Below are 22,500 nucleotides of genomic sequence, written 5' to 3'. Positions count from 1 at the left end.
TTAAACCAAAATGTATCAGATATAGGCTGAGTTTCCAGATTGTTTTGGAGTTAACACCTCAGCAGACCACCTTACTACTGATCTTATTTTATCCTCCTCTGTTAGAGCTGCAGAGTTCAATGTGAAGGTGTTGACCTCCAAACAGACACACCCAGCTAACAGTTAGCATAACAGTTAGCCTGGGAACCAGTTCAACCACAGCATGCTAATGTTCTGAATTCCCTTACACTTTAGCACATTAATTGTAACCCTAACCCATCAGGGGAGGCTGAATCACTATGTACCGTAATGAAACCCAAGTTAGGAAGTTCACCTGCTGCCTTAGAAACGTGAGTAAACACAATATGAAGATAAGCTTTGTTTCAAATCACAAAGCTAAGTTATACAAGTCGTTTAACTATATGTTGTTTAAACTTCATACTCTGAGTTAAAACAGCTAACTATGCTACATTATCCATTCTACTTAGACGTATTCCTTATCCTGACTAATAATGGCAAGTTTGACATTTCCCTTAAAGGTCCCATGGCATGTAAATGTCACTTTATGAGGTTTTTTAACATTAATATGAGTTCCCCCAGCCTGCCTATGGTCCCCCAGTGGCTAGAAATGGTGATAGGTGTAAACCGAGCCCTGGGTATCCTGCTCCACCTTTGAGAAAATGAAAGCTCAGATGGGCCAATCTGGAATCTTCCCTATATGACATCATAAGGGGAAAGGTTACCTACCCTTTCTGTGCTTTGCCCGCCCAGAGAATTTGGCCTGCCCATGAGAAAGAGAGAGACATACGAGCAAAATATGGCAGATGGTCAAGGCCACACCTCCACCCTCCACCTTGCCCCCCCTCTCTCCTCCTCAATAGCATTTAAAGCTACAGACACAGAAATGGCACATCCTAAGGAAAGCTCATTGTGGGACTGGCTCTAGTGGCTGTAATTCTGCACCAAGGCTGAATTTCAGGAAAGAGACTTCAGATACAGTATTAGGGGACCACTATGGTCTATATAAAAGAGACTTCAGATACAGTATTAGGGGACCACTAAGGTCTATATAAAAGAGACTTCAGATACAGTATTAGGGGACCACTAAGGTCTATATAAAAGAGACTTCAGATACAGTATTAGGGGACCACTAAGGTCTATATAAAAGAGACTTCAGATAGAGTATTAGGGGACCACTAAGGTCTATATAAAAGAGACTTCAGATACAGTATTAGGGGACCACTAAGGTCTATATAAAAGAGACTTCAGATGCAGTATTAGGGGACCACTAAGGTCTATATAAAAGAGACTTCAGATACAGTATTAGGGGACCACTGAGGTCTATATAAAAGAGACTTCAGATACAGTATTAGGGGACCACTAAGGCCTATATAAAAGAGACTTCAGATACAGTATTAGGGGACCACTGAGGCCTATATAAAAGCATCCAAAAAGCAACATGGACCTGTCATAGGACCTTTAAACTTCACGTGGTTACTTTTTTATGTTTCTGAGCTTCAGTGTCATTGCTATTGCTAGCAATGCGTTCTTTAGAGGAGGCAGGTGGTGAGGAGATCTGGATCCTTAGGGCGCTTTCACACCTGTAGTTCGGTGGACGATTCATGAGTGAAGTTGCAGCATTGTTGCATTTTTCATTTGGTTGGGTTTGCTTTCACACTGCACTTTGTCAAACGTACCAAACACTGTAACACATGTCACGCGATCGAAACGGTTTGTTGGACAGACTATATGCAACTCGCCGACACTTGTGCTCTCAGAAATAATGGAGCAACGCCACATTTAATATGTCTTGGGTTTTCTAGTTCTGCTGTAGTGTTTGTAATATTTGAGAAGAAGTTTAACAATGTGAATTGTGTGCAAGTTTGAAGCTGCAGGCTAGTAATCATCTTTTGTTGGTTCTGTTCCTGTGTTTGGGTCAGATCACATTCTCACCTGTAGTGAACTGAACTCTAGTTCACTTGGAAGAGAACTGAGACTCCTGTTTTTAATGGACCAGAGTTTGGATGAGCTTTGACATCGCCCCAAACCAACCGGACTATCCGACCAAACGCTCCAGGGTTTGTTTTAAACGGACCAACGAGGCGGTGTGAAAGCAACCTGAATCGGCAAGAGACGGACTGAACCGTCCACCACACAGATATTAAACTCCTCCCAGAGATGGCAGGATGGAAGGGGCTGAATGATCAGGTCATCACCTGTGTGTGTGTGTGTGTGTGTGTGTGTGTGTGTGTGTGTGTGTGTGTGTGTGTGTCAGTACCTGTGTGTGTGGCCCACTGGGGGGGGCGGAGCTGTACGGGTCACAGGGGCTGCAGAGCGGGCTGTTGCTATAGCGATGGAAGGGAGGAGGATGGCCGAAGGACGAATCAGAGAAAGTTAGTGCCTCCGGACACTGAGGGTCGCCCTCCACACTGAGAGAGAGACAGAGAGAGAGGGAGAGACAGAGAGAGACAGAGACAGAGACAGAGAAGACAGAGACAGAGAGAGAGAGACAGACAGAGAGACAGCGGCAGAGAGAATACTTCAGTTTATTTCCTGTTACTGACACTGAAATAAAGTGAAATATAAAGCTCAAGAAAAGAAAAGGAAAAACATCCCCTACTAAAACTAAAAGAAAACAATCCGATCTTGAGGGAAAGTCTGTGAGTGTAAGAAGAAAGAAATGATTGTTGGAGGAGGGAAACACACGAGAGGAAGTCAGGATGGAGGCAGTGCCAATCTAAGAAGCCTGATTCGACAGTCGAATCGTTGCAGTGTCTGAAAATGTGTTTATGAAACAAAGGATCTTTCCATGTGACTTATTGGTCACATGGGGCAGTGGTGGCCTAAAGGTTAGAGAAGCGAGCTTGTGACCGGGAGGTCGTCGGTTCAATCCCCAGACCGACAACATAAAATCTGGGTGGGGAAAGTGAAAGAGCAGCGCTTGTCCCTCCCTCATTACCACCACTGAGGTGCCCTTGAGCAAGGCCCTTAACCCCAACCGCTCCAGTGGAGCTGCTCAGTGGCCAGCAGATCAGACTGTGGTTGTACTGGGCAGCTTCCAGGTATGAATGTGGAACTGCGTGAATGTGATCAGGGCTCCCCTGAATAAATAAGGGTTAAATAAAAAAAAAAAAAAAAATATTGGGGGGCTGATCTGGTTTTACAGATAATTGCTTGGTTCTTCTCAATAAATCATAACATATAGCCTATTTTAGTATAAATATCAGCCTGTCAATAATACTGTACAATTAGAAGTAACGGTTCTCTTTCCCAACTGGTCAGTAGTCATTCCCCTTTAGCATCAAACAACACAGGACTCTCCCCCATGCAGGAGACCGGGGTTAATGTCCCATTATTGTCCTAACTGTCACTGAACCGAACATTTTGTAACCCCCCCTACCATCTTTTCCTAAACCTAACTGTCCCGTTCTTGTGCCGCATGTCAGATAAACGTACATCCTGACCCAGAGCCTCAAAAAGTGACGCCAAGAGTCCCGACCAAGCGCGTCTAAATATGATGCTAAAGGAGACCTTTTGCATCATTAACAAACGCCTAAGATACCTGAAGAAGCGTGGCTTTGTATGACGTGATGGGAGTGAGAATGTGTTGCTGGTACTCATGTGTCACTCTGTAGACGTGAGTACTGGCCCATTTCAGGCCCTGGGTGGAGGAGAGGGGGAGAGGAGATAAAGACAACAATTTCATACTGCCAGTCATCAGTGACAGACAGAGCACAATAAAAAGGCAGGCAGTAAAGTGAGAGATCCAGAAAGAACAAGAAAAATATTGGAAATAAGAGGAACGGAGAGGCATCAAGAGGAAGAGTAGACATTATTAAACTTGTTGGATGAGAGTAGAAGAAGAGATGATGACAAGAAGGGATGAATATCCGCAAGAGGAAGAGGAAGAGGAGAATAAAGTGATGAAAATAATAGAGAGGTAGAACGGAGGAGAGAGAAATTGTGATGGTTAAGAGGAGGAAGAAAAGGTTGAGGATACACGCGGAGGAGGGTAGGACAGCACCAAATTAAACCAGACTGAACCGGACCGAACCGGACCAAACCAGCTCAGATCAGCTGATCATCGATCCTCTGAGAGACAGATGATTAATCAATTAACTGATGAATCAGGGAGGAATCTGTGTGCGTGTCTGCGTGTGTTTGTGTGTGTGTGTGTGTCTGTGTGTGTCTGTGTGTGTGTGAGAGAGAGAGAGTGTGTGTGTGTGTGTGTCATCATCAAAGAGCTCTGCAGTGTTAATGTGAGACACCTGTGAAGCTAAAGCTGGCAGCGAAGCTAACGTGGGCACAAACACAGAGTCACATGGCGGTGACTCATGGCTAACAGCAGTGTGTGTGTGTGTGTGTGTGTGAGACCCAGCATGAGTGTGTGGGAGACACTGTAGGTGTGTATGTGTGTTAGAGAGATGCGGAAGAAGCTAAAGATTATTCAGACGTACCCAGCTCAGTCACCTTTTCTCGACTAATCTTAAAGGAGACATATTATAAAGCATTTACATACTTTGTTGCATGTACACACGCTTCCACGCACGCACGCACGCTTCCACGCACGCACGCACGCACGCACGCACGCAGGCGATCTCTCTGATGTATCTGGCTTACAGTGTAAAAGCAATGATGCCAGTTTCTGCACAAACAACACATGATGCGTTCTCAGTAACTCTGCTGTGTCTGTAAATATTCCCAAAATGCACCGTCAGAATGCAGCGCTACACCTCCATGTTTTAAGGGACAACGAGTCGTTCTGTCACATCGCTGTGCCCTCACTTCCTGTTTGGAGTCACTTCCTGTCAGGTTCACACACGCCACTGAGCCAAAACTGAACTTCTGTTTCTGTTTTTTTCTTTAGAAACTGTAAATAAGATGGCTGCTGCACGAAGATGGCCGTGATAAGGCTGTTCGGACTTAAACCTATGGACAGTTACGCACTATTTGAATCATATTTGAGAACAAGGATGAACGGGGGGGGGGGGAGGCCTCTAGAGAGGAAGTCAGGTGACATCTTGTTGTGGGGGGGGGGGGTGTTGAACACGGTGATGTCGCTGCTGATTGGCTAACATCTCTGACACACCCACCAAACAAGAGAAAACAAACCTCAAAGCCTGTCGCACACTGTTTCTCTACACAACAGATATCAAACAGCAGCACCTTAAGAACATAGAACACACTGGGATTAAAATATGATTCATAGAGAGAGGCAGAATGTCCCAGGGATTGGAACCAGCGACCGCCCGGCTCATCTGCCCGCAGGCTCGCAGTGCTCTACATTAGGACACGACGGGGACTCTGGGAAATAAATGTGTGTTAGTGTGTTAGGGAGAGAGAGAGAGAGAGAGAGAGAGAGAGAGAGAGAGAGAGAGAGAGAGAGAGAGAGAGAGTGTTTGTTTTTTTAGCGGCTGGTCGTCCAAACAGGCACCAAATGGCACCAAACCCCCGAGGCATCAGGCTAAAACTCACAACCACTACATGTGTGTCATCCCCGGTTACCACTAGAAGAGATACAGCTACAGCTCATGCATGACAAAACAACATGCAAGAATTATTAAAAAATATTAAATCCCCCTTCCAATACCAACACGGATATATATATATATATATATATATAGAGCCACTCAAGCCAAAACACTTTATGAACTTAATATCCAATGGAAAATAATCTCAGAATGAAACATTGTCATAAAACACAATGGCCCCAAAAAAAACCCCCCCCTAAATAAATTGGACCCGGCCTGGGCCCCCCCCCAAAAAACCCCCCCCTTGTTCTCCCCTGCTGCCTGTGGGTGGGGGGCAGTGTGGACTTGCGGTGCAGCATATACTCAGTTTAACAGGAGAAGGAGAAGTCATCAGTTGATCACGTATCGCAATGGCAGATCTGGCTCTTTTAGAAGACCTCTATGCGCCGGTCTGAAACATTGTTTTAGCCTGGGGGGGTTCTGCACAACATCGCGCAGGAAAACAGGGTGCTATAAATGTAGCGATGGAGCCAGATGACCCGATGCCCAGAGAGAAGTGTCCAGAACAGCCCCAACTGGGGGCTATACGAAGGAGACAGGATATTATTCCTCACTTTAAAAGGTAGCCTATAGTCAGGGGTGCACATAACTTTTTCAGTGAGTTACTCAGGTGAGTACCAGCAGATGGTGTCTGGTACTCACCCCATATGTAGCGTGGTCTTAATAAGTGCAGTCTTCCTCACTGTCCTCCTCAGTGCCGGCACCACTGTCCTCTTCAGTGTCGCCCCCACTGTCCTCTGCTTCATCTTCCTGCATGGTAGATGATGAAGATGCTGCAGATGCACCTCTCTGTCCTTGATTGAGCCTCCTATTAGCTGTCTCCATCCATAGGTCAATAGCAGGCTTTGGGTCAAATGTCTCTGTGGTCTGCTTTGACAGGTGAATGTGCATCAGGGCTGAGAGACGAACATGTGACAGACGAGATCTGTACTTGGTTTTTATTATATTGAGATGTGAGAATCCCCTCTCACAAGCTGCACTGCTTAAAGGCAGTGTAAGAGACAGCTTAACCATCGTGTTGATGTTGGAGTAAGCATCTGGGTTACTTGTATTTACAATTTGGACCAAGTCATACACAGAAGAGGCTCCCAGGCGCTTTCCTGCCTGCTTTAAGCGCATCCATTCTGTCACAATGGTATCTTTGTCAAGTTGCAAGGTGGCCTCATATTTCTTGAGAATGCTGCAAACTGTTGTGTTTCCAAAACTGTGGAGGTCTTGCATTTCCTGAGGCCATGTTGAAGGGTCACATACTAAGAAATGATCACATGACTTGAGGGAGTCATATCTGATTTCAAACTCTTCAATTAATCCCCTGAGTAAGTGTGTCTTGTCTCTGTCAGCATCAGCATTAGAAACAGTGTGTGCCCTGTGGCTTTCACCATCAAGCAGAAGTGTGAACTGTCCAATGGCCACCATGAGTTCATCCTTACATTCTCCAATGGTCAGCTTTTCCTTCTGAAACCTAATGGATGTGGTCTTCAAAATGTTGCCAATGTCAAGCATGTCTGACAGAAAGCACTGAAAACGCTCTGTGCAGATATGCTGCAAGTCACTGTTATCACTCGTAGCCAGTTGCATTTTAATGGCTGGCAATAGTCTTGATATTTTTAACAGTGTTTCATGCCTCCATGCAGATCATCTGATATTATAAAACTTACCCAGTTTCACAAAGGAGATCCCATTTTCTTCACATAGCTTCTTCAGTGCAGCAGTTTTTTTGGCTCCACCTTTTTGTAAATAAAACTGCAGCAGCTTGACCACAGTGCGATTAAATGTCTCACAGTAAGGAACATTGCGATCAGCTGATTTTGCGCAATTCTCCAGTGTGTGTGCGGTGCACAGAATGTGCACAAGGGAGTCTCCAACCGCAGCAAGTTGCCGGAGCTTTGGCACAACGCCGTTGTAGATACCGACGTTGACAGCTGCCCCATCTGTGCACACAGCGACCAACTTTGTTGTCCAGTCATCCACGCCTGCGTCCTGGAAAAGTCTCCGTGTGTTATGGCCTGCGCGGTTCGGTCAGCACCCAATTCAATCAGTCCAATAAAGTCCGAAGTAAACTCTCCGTTGTTGGACACAGACACAATGTAAACGATTTCCTGCTCAGTTTTTGTGATGTCCTCGGCTCCATCAAAAAGCAGCCCCCAAAATTCAGCAGTCTGCAACTTGGCTCGTAACTCCCCGCTGATGGTGTGAGCGATGCTCTGCATGATCCGTGTGCCCCCTTCACGTGAATGATATACCCCTCCGACATTTACTCCTAGCCGCTTCAGTAAAGGAACATCCTCAGAATAGGAAGACATGGGACGTGCGTGTTTAGCTTTATGGAAGGCGAGGAGAAAAATATCAAACAGAGCTTGCCGCTGTTCTTCATTCAGCTTGTCTCGCCATCTGGCAAGTGGGCGACTGGACATTTCTTCTCGGCTAGCTTGTTTATTAGCAATGGCTTGCGCCACATTCGTGTGCTCCTTGCTCTTTTCATGTTTGTCAAATAAAGGATGGTTGAAATTCTTTGAGCCTTTATAAAACGCACCTGTTTTGTCTGCTAGATGTGGATTTGAGCGGCAAATCTTGCACCACATTTCAGTGCGCTCATCGTTAGCTTCAAGCCACTGCACATCTTGGAGCCATTTTTCCGAAAAAAGTCTTTTCTTCGGCTCTGGCTCCAGTTGGCGTTTCTTTGTTGGTGGCGAAACGCCAAAGAAGCTGCTTAATGTCTGTTGCTTTTTGGACATCTCTGACAGTAGTTGACAACCAACATGTCATGTGTAAGGTTAGATGAGGATGTTGGTCAAGTACGCAAAGGGCAGAGGACACTAGCGCTCTCCCTCAGCTGTTGCCTCGTTCTGACTCATGAAAAAAACCAGGAGTGAAATAAAAGACGCTGCATAAACTCCGCTACCGTGTGTTTATTTAATTATAGGTACACCTACATGTAGGCCTAAGAGATGGCAATAGAAGCCTGTATATTACTATTAGGACTACAGAAAAATGTGTCAAGGATGTATAAATTAAATAGGCTAAACTTCAGCCGGAGTGCTTTTAGTTTAAGTGTACCCGACTCCTGGAACAAATTACAAATCATCTTAATTATGCCTCTTGGACAATTTAGAAATCTGGTTGTAAACCTGCAACCTTCTACTTGTAACTGCTTCACATAATTGTATTTTCTTTTACATGGCTGCGAACACCTCCCAACACCTCCCAACGCCTCCGTAAGGCTCTGACCGCCTCCCAACGCCTCCAAACGCCTAAATTATCTCTGCACTCTTGGGAGAAATCTGGCTTCTGCCGAAAACACGAATAAAACTGACCAAACTATCTCTATGGAGGACAAGGTGGAGAATTCAAGAAGCAGAGAGTAAGATGCCCTTGAGTTGACATTGTTCTGTCAGAAGGGTTTCTGTGTTTCCTTTGCATTTCTTTAACTGCTGATTCTTTAACATGTGCTAAATAAATTAAAATCAAACAGAAGCAGACAGTAAGTGGAACTTTAGTTCTGACAGCTGCTGTTTCCACACAACCCAAACTAACTCTCACAGTCCCATTTTAATTCCCGGGTAATGAGCTGTTATCTTTTCCTCAGCAAACAGAGCATTAACATTTTATCATTGCAGAGGAAAGCAGAGCTGCTCTGGAAACAAACACGCAGAATAAACCGTTAGCGCCTGTTGGTTTAATAAAGAAAATAAAGCCTCCAACATCTGCGGCTCTGTTTACACAACCGATATAAAACCAAACTCATTCACTCATCAGCAGCCAGGGGACAGATTCCTGAAAATATGTCCACAAAGCATGTTTGCAGAGTTGATTAACAGCAGAAACACATCGTGATGCAGGCTGAAGGTCTGAGAGGGAAAGAAAGTGAAAATGTCACAGACATTACTGTACAATCTGACTCCTGAAACCAATGCTCAACATTTACTAAAGTCACATCTGGGGGAACAGAGAGTATGTCTCTGTGCACATACAGATAAACACAACGCATTCTCATCAACAGGTCCGTATGATATCGTATGAATGTATGCACACCAATACGTATGATAACCTACAAAACTAGCCAACCGCTGGCTATGGTGCTCCATAGTAACGGCGGTAGTTGGTAGTTAAGTTACCCACGAATAGGGTGCTTTGAGCCGGTTACAGAGCACTGCGAACTCTCTAACGGTACTCTCTAACTCACGACTAGAGAGTACTGTCAGGACATGTAGCAAGATTGCAGCCATCAACTTCCCCACTCTCTCCCACATCTACTCCAACAGAGCGGCAAAGAAGGCCCGATCCATTGCAGCTGACCCTAGCCCCCCCTTGTCTTGCCAGTTTAAAGGTCCTTCCCTCAGGCCGTAGGTACTCCATGCCCAGATGCAGGTCCAATAGACTCAGAAACTCTTTTATCCCCACTACCATTTTCATTTTAAACAGTTTGCAAGAACTGTTTTAAATGTATTTATTTACTATTGTGTTTTAAATACTGTGGGTATTTCATGTTTTGCTGTATTGTTGTGTTTCTTGTCCTGTTTTCAATTACCCACCACTCATCATGGCTCTATGTATATCTTTATTGTTATTATCTGTATTTATGTTTTTCCGTCTGTATTTATATTTTTCCATCTGTATTTATATTTTTCATTCCGAGTACTTACTTTTTCAATGTAATTTATATTATGGTCACACTTCAATATCTTTTATATTATGGTTAATTACTTTTGCTTTGTTATTTAATTACATATTATTCAATCTAATTTCACGTCAATTAGTTACTTACATTACAATATTTTTTGCACTATGGCCACTTTAAAATACTCTTTATATAATGCCACTTTACATTCATTCAGTACTCTTTGCACATTGTTGTTTGCCTGTTGTCTGTTTGTTTGGTTGTCTGTTGGTTTGTTGTTGTGGAAAAACTGCTGCTGTAACAAGTGAATTTCTCAATTGTGGGATGAATAAAGTATTATCTAATCTAATCTAATATTATGTCTGTCTGCTGGCTGTACAAACAATTGCCCTTCAGGGACAATAAAGGAAGACCTGGAACCTTGAACCTTGAACTGCCGGTCGTTTCAGCGGACATTACGGTTCAGTTCAGACGCCAAAACAACTTGTTAAGATTAGGAGAATTGTGGTGTGGGTTAAAACAGTCCCAGGACATGAACACCTGTTTCCTGGGTGAAAGTCTTGTGTTTGTTTGATTTGGCGCCTTTATACTTCGTCACTTTACTTCCTTCTTTGCTCCCCTCATAAATAAAAGTCCCATAAATATAAGTCGTAATCGCTGCTTGAACAAAGAACTAATGTGGATGTTTTTAAGGGGAGGACAGTCTCAAACTTCACCATTTGTCATGGTGAAGCCTCAAAGCATTCGTTACATTTCTACACTCATTAATCCCACGTCTAAACCAAAGTCTTGGTATGTTTGGGGTTCATTCACTGAGAGATGAAGAGAAGGCTCTTTAAAATGCAGCAGCTCTGCAGGACAACAGCTCGGCTTTTCATGCACGTCTCTCCGTGTTGTCAATGTTTCAGCTGCTGCTGTCGACTGATCTGAGCGCTGCTATAAATAAATCCTCTCTGTCTTTCTGCCGCAGGCTGCACGGACGCCAAAACACTACCTGCAGCACGCCGCAGGAAGCACGCCGCAGGAAGCACGCCGCCATCGCTCAGCTGCAGGAAACAGCTGAGACACCAAACACACTGTAAAAATACTCTATTACAGTAAAAGTCCTGCAGTGAAAATGTTCCTTCAGTGAAAGTGTGTAAATATCATCAAGAAAATGTAGTTTTCATGTGTAAAGTAACTAGTAACTAAAGCTGTAACAGATGAATGTAGCGGAGTAAAAAGTACAACATTTTTCTCTGAAATGTAGTGGAGTAGAAGTAGAAAGTGGCATGAAAAGAAAAGACTCAATTAAAGTACAAGTACCTCAACATTTGGACAAAGTACAGTAATGGAGTAAATGTACTTAGTGACATTCCACCACTCTTACACGTTACTTTACACCGCTGCACCAGAAGGTGCGTCGGCCAGAATGAAGAAGAGGATGAAGATTTAAAAGCAAAACGAACAACAAAAAAACAGCTGTGCAGTTTTAACAAGGAGAGATCTTATCTTTTCTGTATTTTTTTGCACCAATTACTTGGTAGAATAATCCATCATTTACATGTGCAATATCTGTTATTTATTCACCGCTGCTGCTTATAATGGACTATTTAAAATGGACTGTTTAATCACACTGTACGCTATTTATGTTCCCACTACACTACAATAGCGATGGCGCGGGGCGACGGGTCGGACACACAGAAGCAACCATGGTGACGGACGCTCACCGAAGATCTCCTCGGTGTTCTTACATTCTCTGAGGACACGTTGTCCCTGTCCATGTGGCAAACTACCGTCTCTCCTTTCTCTCCTGATTGGTTGAGTCAGGATTTAAAACAAAACAACAAAAGTAGCTTGAAACTCTTTAAACTTTTGCAAAAAAACATTCCTCTGTGACCGACTCCCATCTGGCTCTGAGTGAAAGAGACGGCGACAGCCGGAAAACGTTTTATCACATGAAATATTTCACCTGAAACCTGATTCAGTCATATTCCTGTCTGCAGGGAACACACACACACGCACACACGCACACATGCACGCATGCACGCATGCACAGACACAGAGACAGACACACACACACACACACACACACACTGAGCGTCAGAGCGCACGGTGAACGTGTGATTCTCGGCTCTATTTCTGAGCAGTCAGCTGCGTCTCAGGTGAGAAACAGATTTCAAATTCCTCCGCTAACTATCTCCGCTCCTGTTTCTCCAACTCAAAGTAGGTTTATTGTTGTTTTAGCTAAATGGCTAACAGATAGACTTTGTTGTCTTGTCTGTCATAGTTTCCTCATTATTTCCTAGAAATTATCTGATGTGTAAAGAGATAAAATATCTGGAGGATTCCATTACCAATTACAGAGAAAACAGCGACAATTGGTACTCTTACACACAATTAACCCTTTGACCCTTCTCTTGCTCAGTTTCCCTCCCTGTAATTACAGTTCTGCAGTCTCTCGATGTGTTCACTAGGTACTGGCAGGATTGGCCATCAGGAGTACCGGGAGATTTCCACATGGGCCGGTCTGTGTAGGCTGCATGGGCTGCAGGCATTTTGTATTTGACTGGCCCACGGAGAGGAGAGAGATCACATGATTGGCCCACTGGTTTGTCTTTTATCTGAACACTGGCCAATCACATCCTACTATGGCCCACCTCCATCCTACCACAGAGACAGAGCGCATGTAAGTGGAGGGGGGAAACAGCTCCACAATGTGCCGGTAGCTAACTAAAAACACAAGATTTACGCATGTCAAATAATTATTTTAGCACCCTTTGTCTACCAGAAAGGATAAGTTAGCTGTTAGTAAGCTAATGTTAGTTATATGTTAGCTAGTCTCGCATTGCCAGACCTTCCTCCACAGGAGAGATGGGAGAAAAACGTGCTCTGGTTTATTGGCATTTCTTTAAACCAATCACAATCGTCTTGGGCGGGGCTAAGCTCCGGACGGAGCCACGGTGCCTCTGCTAAATAGTCTCAGGAAGGAACTTGTTTTGGTGGAACATGTGGACGTTCAAAAGTAGTTTTAGTCGTGCAACAGAAAACTCAGATTGGACAGATAGTCTAGCTAGCTGTTAGACAGACAGACAGACAGACAGACAGACAGATAGTCTAGCTAGCTGTCTGGATTTACCCTGCAGAGATTTGAGGAGCAGTTAACCATAGTCCTCACAAATCCACCGGAGGTTAGAACACCAACACAGAGACAGAGGAAGGGGACAGACATCCGGCCTAAATGAAGGACATCCGGTGGAATTTCCAGCGGCAACGGAGCAATCTGTTAGTAACCTAATGTTAGTTATGTGTTAGCAAGCTTGGTCACTTGCAAACATAATACATATAGCTTTCAGATTTATCCACATTCCACAATAACACAAGTTACATACTGTGCACAAAATGCAGCTTTAGCTTAATTTACAGACTTATCACTTGTTTACATCTACATAAGACATCTTGATGACATCCAGGCTCTGCCCCCTCAACCTTTAACCATCTAACCATCATCTCGCATTGCCAGCTTAATTTCCACGGTGGTTCTGCAAAATAGTCTCTGGAAGGAACTTGTTTTGGTGGAACATTTGCACCCCGCAAAAGAAAACGTCACACAATATTAAATGTAGTTAACTGTTGACACTATTTAAATGTAATAAAACCTAATTGACTCTTACCAGTGTAATGCTGCAAAACGTTCTCATGACCGGGTTCATTTGATATCGTACAAAAACTAGGAGACCGCTGGCTGGTCACGTGACATCAGATACAGAGCTCTGTGTAGAGAGCCACACAGCGCTGATCTTACCAGAAGCAAATCTGTCAGAAAATGATGTGACATGATCAGAAAGATTGATTTTGTTTATATTGTTTTCCACTCTTTATTTTTCCAGACATTGACATGAAATAGACCACTCCTGTGATGAACTATTTTTGGCAGAGTGTAAATATTGTAGACATTGACATGCACAGAGCCAAATATTTAATTTTGTACTTTGCCCGATTTCGAATTAAGACATCATATCAGCCACAGCGACAGCACAATTTGCACCACTGTACATACTGTAGTTATTTATTCTGTATTACCATAGCATGTACATACCTGTAGTAATAGACACATATCTATATATTTATATATCACTTCATACCTTGCACTCTGTATATACTGTAGCACAGGGGTCTCCTACAAGTAGCTCGCGAGCAGGTTTCCAGTAGCTTGCCAATAGGTTGACAAACTATGGGCCCACAATATTAGAAGTGAGGCAGCTAACTTTGTGGGCCATAGACATGTAAAGTGATAATGTTTTCTTGGACCCTGATGGGAATATTTCCAGTGATTGAGATAACTATGTGGGCTAAAAGAAGTGTAAAATAGTCATGTGACGTTAAGATTTTTACTTGTACAAACAGTAGCTTCATTCAGCTTATGTGTGTTATGTAAATAAATGTAAGCGATGTGATGCAGCCCTCTTTGTTTTTTAAAGTAGCCCTCAGATAAAGAAAGTTGGAGACCCCGGCTGTAGCATATGTAATTTAATCACTGCTTAAAGCACATCTGGTTAGATGCTAACTACATTTCCTTGCTATGTACTTGTAACATGTGCAATGACAATAAAGTTGAATCTAATCTAATCTAATAAACAGTCATCGTCACTTTTTAAAGCTTGTTATTACATCTCACTTTAAATCTGATTTTGTGAGAATAAAACCAACTAACTGATCAGTCTGAGTAGAAATGAACATGTATATTCCGGCGATAACGTGGAGTTCCCCAGGGCTCCGTTCTTGGGTCTCTTTTGTTTTCAACATCTCCCAACTCTCTCTCACTAAAACAACAAAATATCTTTTCATAATGATGCAGACGACAAACAGTAACAGTTAGGGTTTTCTCTTCTGTTTTCTGAACGTGACCTGATTCTTCTGTTTGGGTTTTTGGAAACGTTTTCTGTTTGAGTTTGAAGATTTGGCCAACTGATCCTGGAACAGTTCCTGGATAGTTTCACACCAGACTGAAAAGTAGGTCACATCATGATTACCTGAGCTGGACTGATTAAAAGTTATTTATTAATATATTCAGGATCCCCACTAGTTATTATCACCTCAGTAACAACTATTCTTCCTGCGTCCACACAGAAGACGAGGCATTTTAGATAATCTATCTAACAACAACTCTATCAACAAAACCGAATGAAATGAAAATACTAGAATGTGAGAAGTTCTCTCACATTCATGTCCCAATAACGGAGTTGAAAAGTACGGTTATATAAGGGCGCTTTCACAACTATAGTTCTGTAGACTGTGAGATTCGGGGGTGAAGTTGCAACATTGCTGCATTTTTTTATTTGGTTGTGTTAGTGTTCACACTGCACTTTGTCAAACACCAAACATTGTGAACAAATGTCACGGTCGCTAGTCTGTTCATGTACAGTGGCACTGAAATGCAAACCATGGCAGCAAATGTCACAACGGCGACAGCAAATCCCACAACGTGACAGCAAATCCCAAAACGTGACAGCAAATCCAACAACATGATAGCAAATCCCACAACACGATAGCAAGTCCAACGCGACAGCAAATCCCACAACGTGACAGCAAATCCCACAACGCGAAAGCAAATCCAACAACACCATAGGAAGTCCAACATGATAGCAAGTCCCAAAACGCGACAGCAAATCCAACAACACGATAGCATGTCCAACGCGATAGCAAGTCCAACGCGACAGCAAATCCCACAATGCGATAGCAAAAACCACAATTTCGAGTCGTTGACAAAGTATCGTGTTTTGGTGAAATGCTGTCGCGTTGTGGGATTTTAATGTGTGAAGGAATATTTTCAGCGGTGAGGTTCCACAAAGTCTGAACGATGTACAAACTAATTTCCTGGTTTGAATTTCTACCTGTTGGACAGAATATCTGAAACTCACCAACACTTCTGCTCTCCGAAAACATGGAGCAACACCACATTTATAACGTCTCCGTATTTCCTTCTAATGTTTTATAAGAAGGGAAAGGTTGAAACTGCAGGTTAGTAAATGCTCTGTTTTTCGTTCTCTTCCTGTGTTTTGGTCGGATCGTTCTAACCTGAATTGAACCGAACTCTAGGTAACTTGAAAGCAGAGCGAGAACCCCGTTTTCAAGCAGACAAGAGTTAGTTTGTTTGATCCGCACCACAGTTGAGATGAGCTGTCACACCGCCCCAAACCAACCAGACTATATGACCAAAGTTTTGTTCGTTTTAAACTGTATCTGTGATGAACAGCGTCACCACAACATGATGCCAACGGTGTAACATTTTGCAGACAGATGTTGATGTTGGTACGTTTCTGTCAATCTGGCCTATCACAAACAATTTGATATGTTTTCTACTCCAGTCACACACTTTGCTGCTTAAAACGTGTTTAGTTTAGTTAAAATAGCATTATGTATTGCTAGCAACCAGCTAGTCTTCATTGCTACAATGCTAACGTTACTACAATGCTACTATTACTAAGGTTTACCAACTGCCTGGGCAACCCTCTGCCAAGCTAGCTGTTAGCATCATTGTAATCATACAGAGATGTATCATGAAGTAGGCTATAGGAAAATCACCATCTTTTAATTTGCTCGTAATTTTAAGTATAACATGTGTGTTTACACAGGAGAATGTATTGGAGGCACGTTCGCTAGTATGCTCTCTCATTGGCTACTTTGGAGAGCGGTGAACATCCAGGCAATTTCGCTGCGGTGAGCGAAATGTGCTGAACTGCTGTTCTCAGAGGAGACGGACTGAACTGCTGTACTCAGAGCGAACGGACTGAATCGCTTCGCTCTGCTGTTATTTACGCTGCCTGTGGAAACCCACCATTCATGGGGAAGTATGATTCTGCTGATGCCGAGAAATCAGGGACGCCATCGAAACATGTCGTCAGCTGACAGTAACGTAAACTTAATTACTCTAACGTATTTCCTTCAAACGTCACGCTGATAATTTGGGACCCAAACTGGAGGCAGTGTCACTAATCATTCTGCTTCATCGCTGAAGTCCGACAACACAAAAAAAACAGTCAAATGAAATAATAATGTTTGAATTCACATCTGAGTTTATTCAATGTTGAAATCAACACATCTGTGCGCCTCACTGTGAGGCTTTGGAGTCGATGAGAAACAGTTTGGGAAACAGTGTTTTGAATTTTAAAAACAAGATATTTTTCCAAATCTACTCTTTGAGAAATACTGTAGTAGAAACAAGTGTGAATCTGAGAATGAGCATGATACAGGACCTTTAAAGTTGGAACATGTTAGTATGTTTAGTAAAAGAGTAATGTCTTCAGATTTTCAACTATGATGTGGACATATTTCATCTCTCCCGCTGACTGATTTCCCCCTTTAGTCACTAAATATTTGAGTATACGTAACAAACAGAGAAACACACCTGTTTGTCAGCGATAGAAAGTGAGGAGGAGTGAAACCATCTGCAGCCGATCACGCTTCGTCATTTCAGTAAAGAGCTTCCAGCTGATGTAACGGCCTCAAGCGGCAGCGAGGTTGGTTGTGTTCAACATATTTGTATGTGTCTCAATCTGGATATTCTGCGAGTACACTTACATGATGTAGTACACTTTGTACTTACATGTGCAGTGCATACATTTCGACAGGGTGTTGTCTCAAATCGCACACGGGCGTTATGCATGGACCGGAAATTACCTTTCTTCAGCCGTGCTGGTTTCCTCACTAACTGATGACAGTATTATATATTTAGTTATATAATATGTTACATTTGTATAGTTTGTGTTTCTAAACTACAATCTTAGATATTTGTTATAATATTTTGCAGTTTTCTCTGTCCTGACTTTAATGACACATTTGTTTTTGTTTAGTGTGTATTAACGCCAAAACACACCGGGAGCGGAAGCAGCGACGTGAAGCGTGAAGCAGCGGTGTGAAGCAGCGCCGTGAAGCAGTGCCGTGAAGTGGATCTTTTTTAATTTCGCTGCCCATGTTATCCAATCTGTCGGTTTATACCGACGGATAGCGGCCGCCGGCCCGCACGCTGCAGCGATCATTTCGGCGTCTTTATTTCTTCCGCGAGTGAATGTGTCAAGCCAGGCAGGTAACACAGACACATGGAGAGAGAGAAAGAGAGAGAGAGAGAGAGAGAGGGAGAGAGAATGAGAGAGAGAGAGAAGGATTGCTTTTTGACCACCGCAGAGAAATACATGTCCAATATGAATGGCCAGGCGTGCGATCTGGCACAAATCTACGCGTTGCGGCTATTCACGGCACTTCAGCATACGGTGTGTTGTCGCTGTTAATTAACAGTTTCCATCGGTTCCCTGTTCAGAGACACAAAGACCAAACCAGATCAGATATCAGAAAACCAACACGGTTTGACATTTCCTAGAGCTCCTAAAGCCCACTCTCTCTCTTAAAGAACCATTCAGATTCTAACAACCCTCCGACCCCTCCTTCCCATCCTCAGCATTTAGACTCTGAGCAGATTAATCCTCCGTATGTTGTAATAATGTTCTGCAGCCAGCTCAGCGTTACCAACAGCCTGAATCCATCCCAGAGCGGGGAGTCAGAATCAGCTCGGAGGTTTCCAGGCAACAGCCTCGCTCCTCTGGGATTAAAGCAACAGTACTGCTGAGTCAACTCTTCCCAAACAGCCTGAATGACTCAGGGAAAGTCTCCCACAGAGAGAGCAGAGAGCTAATGAAGCTACACACTGCCCGGCTTCAAAGGATTTCATACTAGAAGCGACATTAAATCAAATAAAGGAAAATACTCAAGTACAAGTAGACTACCTCAGAATTATACTTAAATCTGGAAGATCTCCGTTTCATTCTGTAAAACGATCTCTATTGCTGGATCAGATGTCTGAACACACAACATGAACTTGGTCCCTAGTAGAGTCTGTCCTCCCCTGAAACCCTCCCATACGTGGTTTGTTCCAGCATCATTCTGACCTATATTTAGGTTTCTAGTGGTGGCGCCCTCTAGTGGCCGTAGTAGTTCTGACGGGAGCAAAGCAGGAAGTAAGGTGAGGAATTATAAGAGCACCAAATGTCCTGGTAAGGAGCATAGACAGTAAAAGAATGGACACAGCGACGCCATATACTTCGAAGGAGACCAGTGAAGTCACTTTTCCGGTGAGGGCTGAGTGTTGCTGCGCAGCCTCCAACTGAGCTTGAAGACGTAGCTGTGCCAAGAGAAGTCTCAATCATTCCCAATCTTACAGAGACGGAGAGCGTAGGTATATGTAAGGAGATAACATAGGCACAGGCTAATTATTGCTAACTAAAATGCTAGTTAACATTAGTAATTAAACTTAAACAGCTAATGTGAGTCGAAACTGCCTGTGAGCTTCTACTGACTATAAGGTAATTTATCTGCTGTGCAGCAGAAAGTCGCGTGGTTATGACCCAATCGTTAGCCTATTTTTACAAAAACGTCTTCTACGGAGCCATTACATGAGGTACAAGGTAATGGAGCCTTTTATACATTGTCGTGTTTCTTTAGAAATAAACAATGGACAAATAGAGTCTTTAAACACTTCAGATGTAAAGTTATTCACTTTTAAAGTAACGTCAAAATGAATGGCAGTCAATGGAATGCTAACAAACGGAACTAAGTCATGTTCAGCGTCATGTGTTAACCTTCAGGAAGTGAAGTAATGTCTGATTTGAACCCAAACCTCCATCTTCTTATCAACTCAGTAGTTTTGGTGCCTAAATTAGGATTGACCAGGTGTGTTGTTTGACCAATCCACCATCACAACGTGCCTCCTTACCAGGACAAACATGGACACATTTTTACAATAAACTTCTCACCTAATAACGTAATACTGATATGTTATTCTTTTTCCGGCTTGGCAGCAAGTAGCATCCATAGCTAATCTTCCTGTGTGTCTGCAGAATATTCCTGCAGACCTTCTTGCTTTGGAGTCATAACTGCTTAATCTTAACTAACTATAAATGTCCTTCAGTTACAAACAAAGGCTCTAATCGAGTCCCAAAACTTTAAAGGACACCAAGACATAAAGGAAAATGACCCATGCCTAAATACAGAAAAAACAAAGGGGGGTTGGATGGATGGATCCCATCATGAGCAAAGAGGGAAAGAGAGCAGCAGATTCCTTCAGGATCGTTCACAAGTTTAAGATGTTGCATCAGAGAAAAAAAGAAAGAGAAAGACACATGAACATATCCTCTCTTCTCTCTGCTAATATACTCCAGTAATACTACCACAACTTGACTCCTCTGAAGTAATAACTACAGACCCTTCTTCCATTTCTATCTAAAACTCTTGAGCATGCCATTTATAATCAACTCGCTACCTATCTCCACCAGAACAGCCTTCTTGATCCCCACCAGTCTGGCTTCAAGGCTGGCCACTCAACAGAAACTGCCCTCCTTGCTGTCACTGAGCAGCTTCACATCGCTAGAACAGCCTCTCTCTCTTCCGTTGTCATCCTTCTGGACCTTTCTGCTGCCTTCGACACAGAGAACCAGATCCTCATTTTGACACTCCAGGATCTGGGTGTCTCAGGCTCTGCGCTCTCTTTGCTCACATCTTACCTGACAGACCGAACCTACCGGGTAACTTGGAGAGGATCTACCTCAGAACCTTGCCCACTCAAAACTGGGGTTCCTCAGGGATCAGTCCTGGGTCACCTCCTCTTTTCTCTGTACACCAACTCTCTCGGGTCTGTCATTCACGCGCACCGCTTCTCTTATCACAGCTAAGCAGATGACACCCAACTAATTCTCTCCTTTCCTGAGTCTGAAACTCAAGTAGCAGAACGTATCTCGGCCTGTCTGACTGACATCTCTTCTTGGATGTCCACACACCATCTGAAACTCAACCTTGACAAGACTGGCTCTCCCACCCAGACCTGACTATAACAATTAACAACTCTGTGCTAGTCCCCACCCATACTGCTAGAAACCTGGATGTGACACTTGACGACCAACTCTCCTTCACTGCTAACATTGCTGCAACCACCCGATCGTGTAGATACATGCTGCATAACATCAGAAGGATACGTCCCCTTCTAACGCAGAAGGCGGCTCAGGTTCTGGTTCAGGCTCTAGTCATCTCACGTCTAGACTACTGCAACTCCCTCCTGATTGGCCTGCCTGCATGTGCCATCCGACCCCTGCAGCTCATTCAGAACGCAGCAGCTTGACTTGTCATCAACCTCCCCAAGTTCTCTCACACTACACCGCTCCTCCGCTCTCTTCACTGGTTACCAACTGCTGTCCGCATCTGCTTCAAGACACTAGTACTCTCATACAGGATCACGAACGGATCAGCCCCAGCATACATCCAGGACACGGTCAAACCCTATACCCCAACCCGCCCACTCCGCTCTGCATCAGCCAACCTGCTTGCTGCCCCCTCACAGCAAGGGACAACTAATCACTCAACCAAATCCCGACTGTTTGCTGTCCTGGCTCCCAAATGGTGGAATGAGCTACCTATTGACATCAGGATGGCTGAAAGCCTACACATCTTCTGCCGAAGGCTAAAAACACATCTCTTCCGACTACACCTCGGATAAACATGAAAAAAAATTAAAACAATATATATTTCTTGAAGCTGCACTTTCATATGGCTCTTTGTAGTTTAGCTTATTTAAAGCTAATGTACTTGCACTTACTACTTGTTGTCTGGAGTTTGCATCTTCAGGGTTGAAAGCACTTAATTGGATGTCGCTTTAGATAAAAGCCTCAGCTAAATGACATGTAATGTAATGTAACTCTGCTAATATACTGCAGTAATACTACACCTCTGCTAAATATCTGTGGTAATACTCAAGTAAAACTGCTGAGCATCTCCTCTCATGCTGCAGCAGCAGCGTGACAGCCCCGAGCTGCTGTCATGTCGCATTTAATTAAGATTTACAACCATCAACATGCGAGCAAAAACCGCGCAGCAGTGCGTCAACAGCGGCGGAAAATGCGCAGTTACAGAGAGAAACACACAGCAGAAACACAGCGGAAAACGCGCAGTTACAGAGAGAAACACACAGCAGAAACACAGCGGAAAACGCGCAGTTACAGAGAGAAACACACAGCAGAAACACAGCGGAAAACGCGCAGTTACAGAGAGAAACAATCGGCAGATACACGCTGAAGAGACACAGCAGAAACACGTAGAGACACGCCGTTAGAGAGAGAAAGCTGAGACACCCAGCAGAGACACGGCAGAGACACGACAGAGACAGTTGAGACCGTAGAGACAGTGTGTCCCGTTGAAGGACATTTCCTCTGGTTGTCTCACCAGTACAGCAGCTTGTTGTGCAGGATCGCGGGCGTTTTGTCCGATGCGCAGTTGATGCACCACATTGTTGCTGAAGCTGCTGAAGCTGCGACAACAACAACAGCCGGGAGGAGACCGAGCCCCCGGACAGAG

General features: G+C 43.7%; 1 protein-coding gene across 1 annotated transcript in view; it reads right to left on the bottom strand.

Moving 5' to 3' along the window:
* The window catches only part of LOC120559089 (IQ motif and SEC7 domain-containing protein 2-like), a 112,664-nt gene that overhangs the window by 34,304 nt on the left and 55,860 nt on the right, over nt 1–22,500 (bottom strand). The window contains exon 3 of the mRNA XM_039800512.1: nt 2,258–2,408. Within this exon, the coding sequence (XP_039656446.1) occupies nt 2,258–2,408 (151 nt within the window). The remainder of the gene's footprint in view (nt 1–2,257; nt 2,409–22,500) is intronic.

This window comes from Perca fluviatilis, chromosome 5 (assembly GCF_010015445.1).
Source record: "Perca fluviatilis chromosome 5, GENO_Pfluv_1.0, whole genome shotgun sequence".
NCBI lineage: Eukaryota > Metazoa > Chordata > Actinopteri > Perciformes > Percidae > Perca > Perca fluviatilis.
Note: the sequence above shows the minus strand (reverse complement) of the source record. Positions and strands in the feature narration are given on the sequence as shown.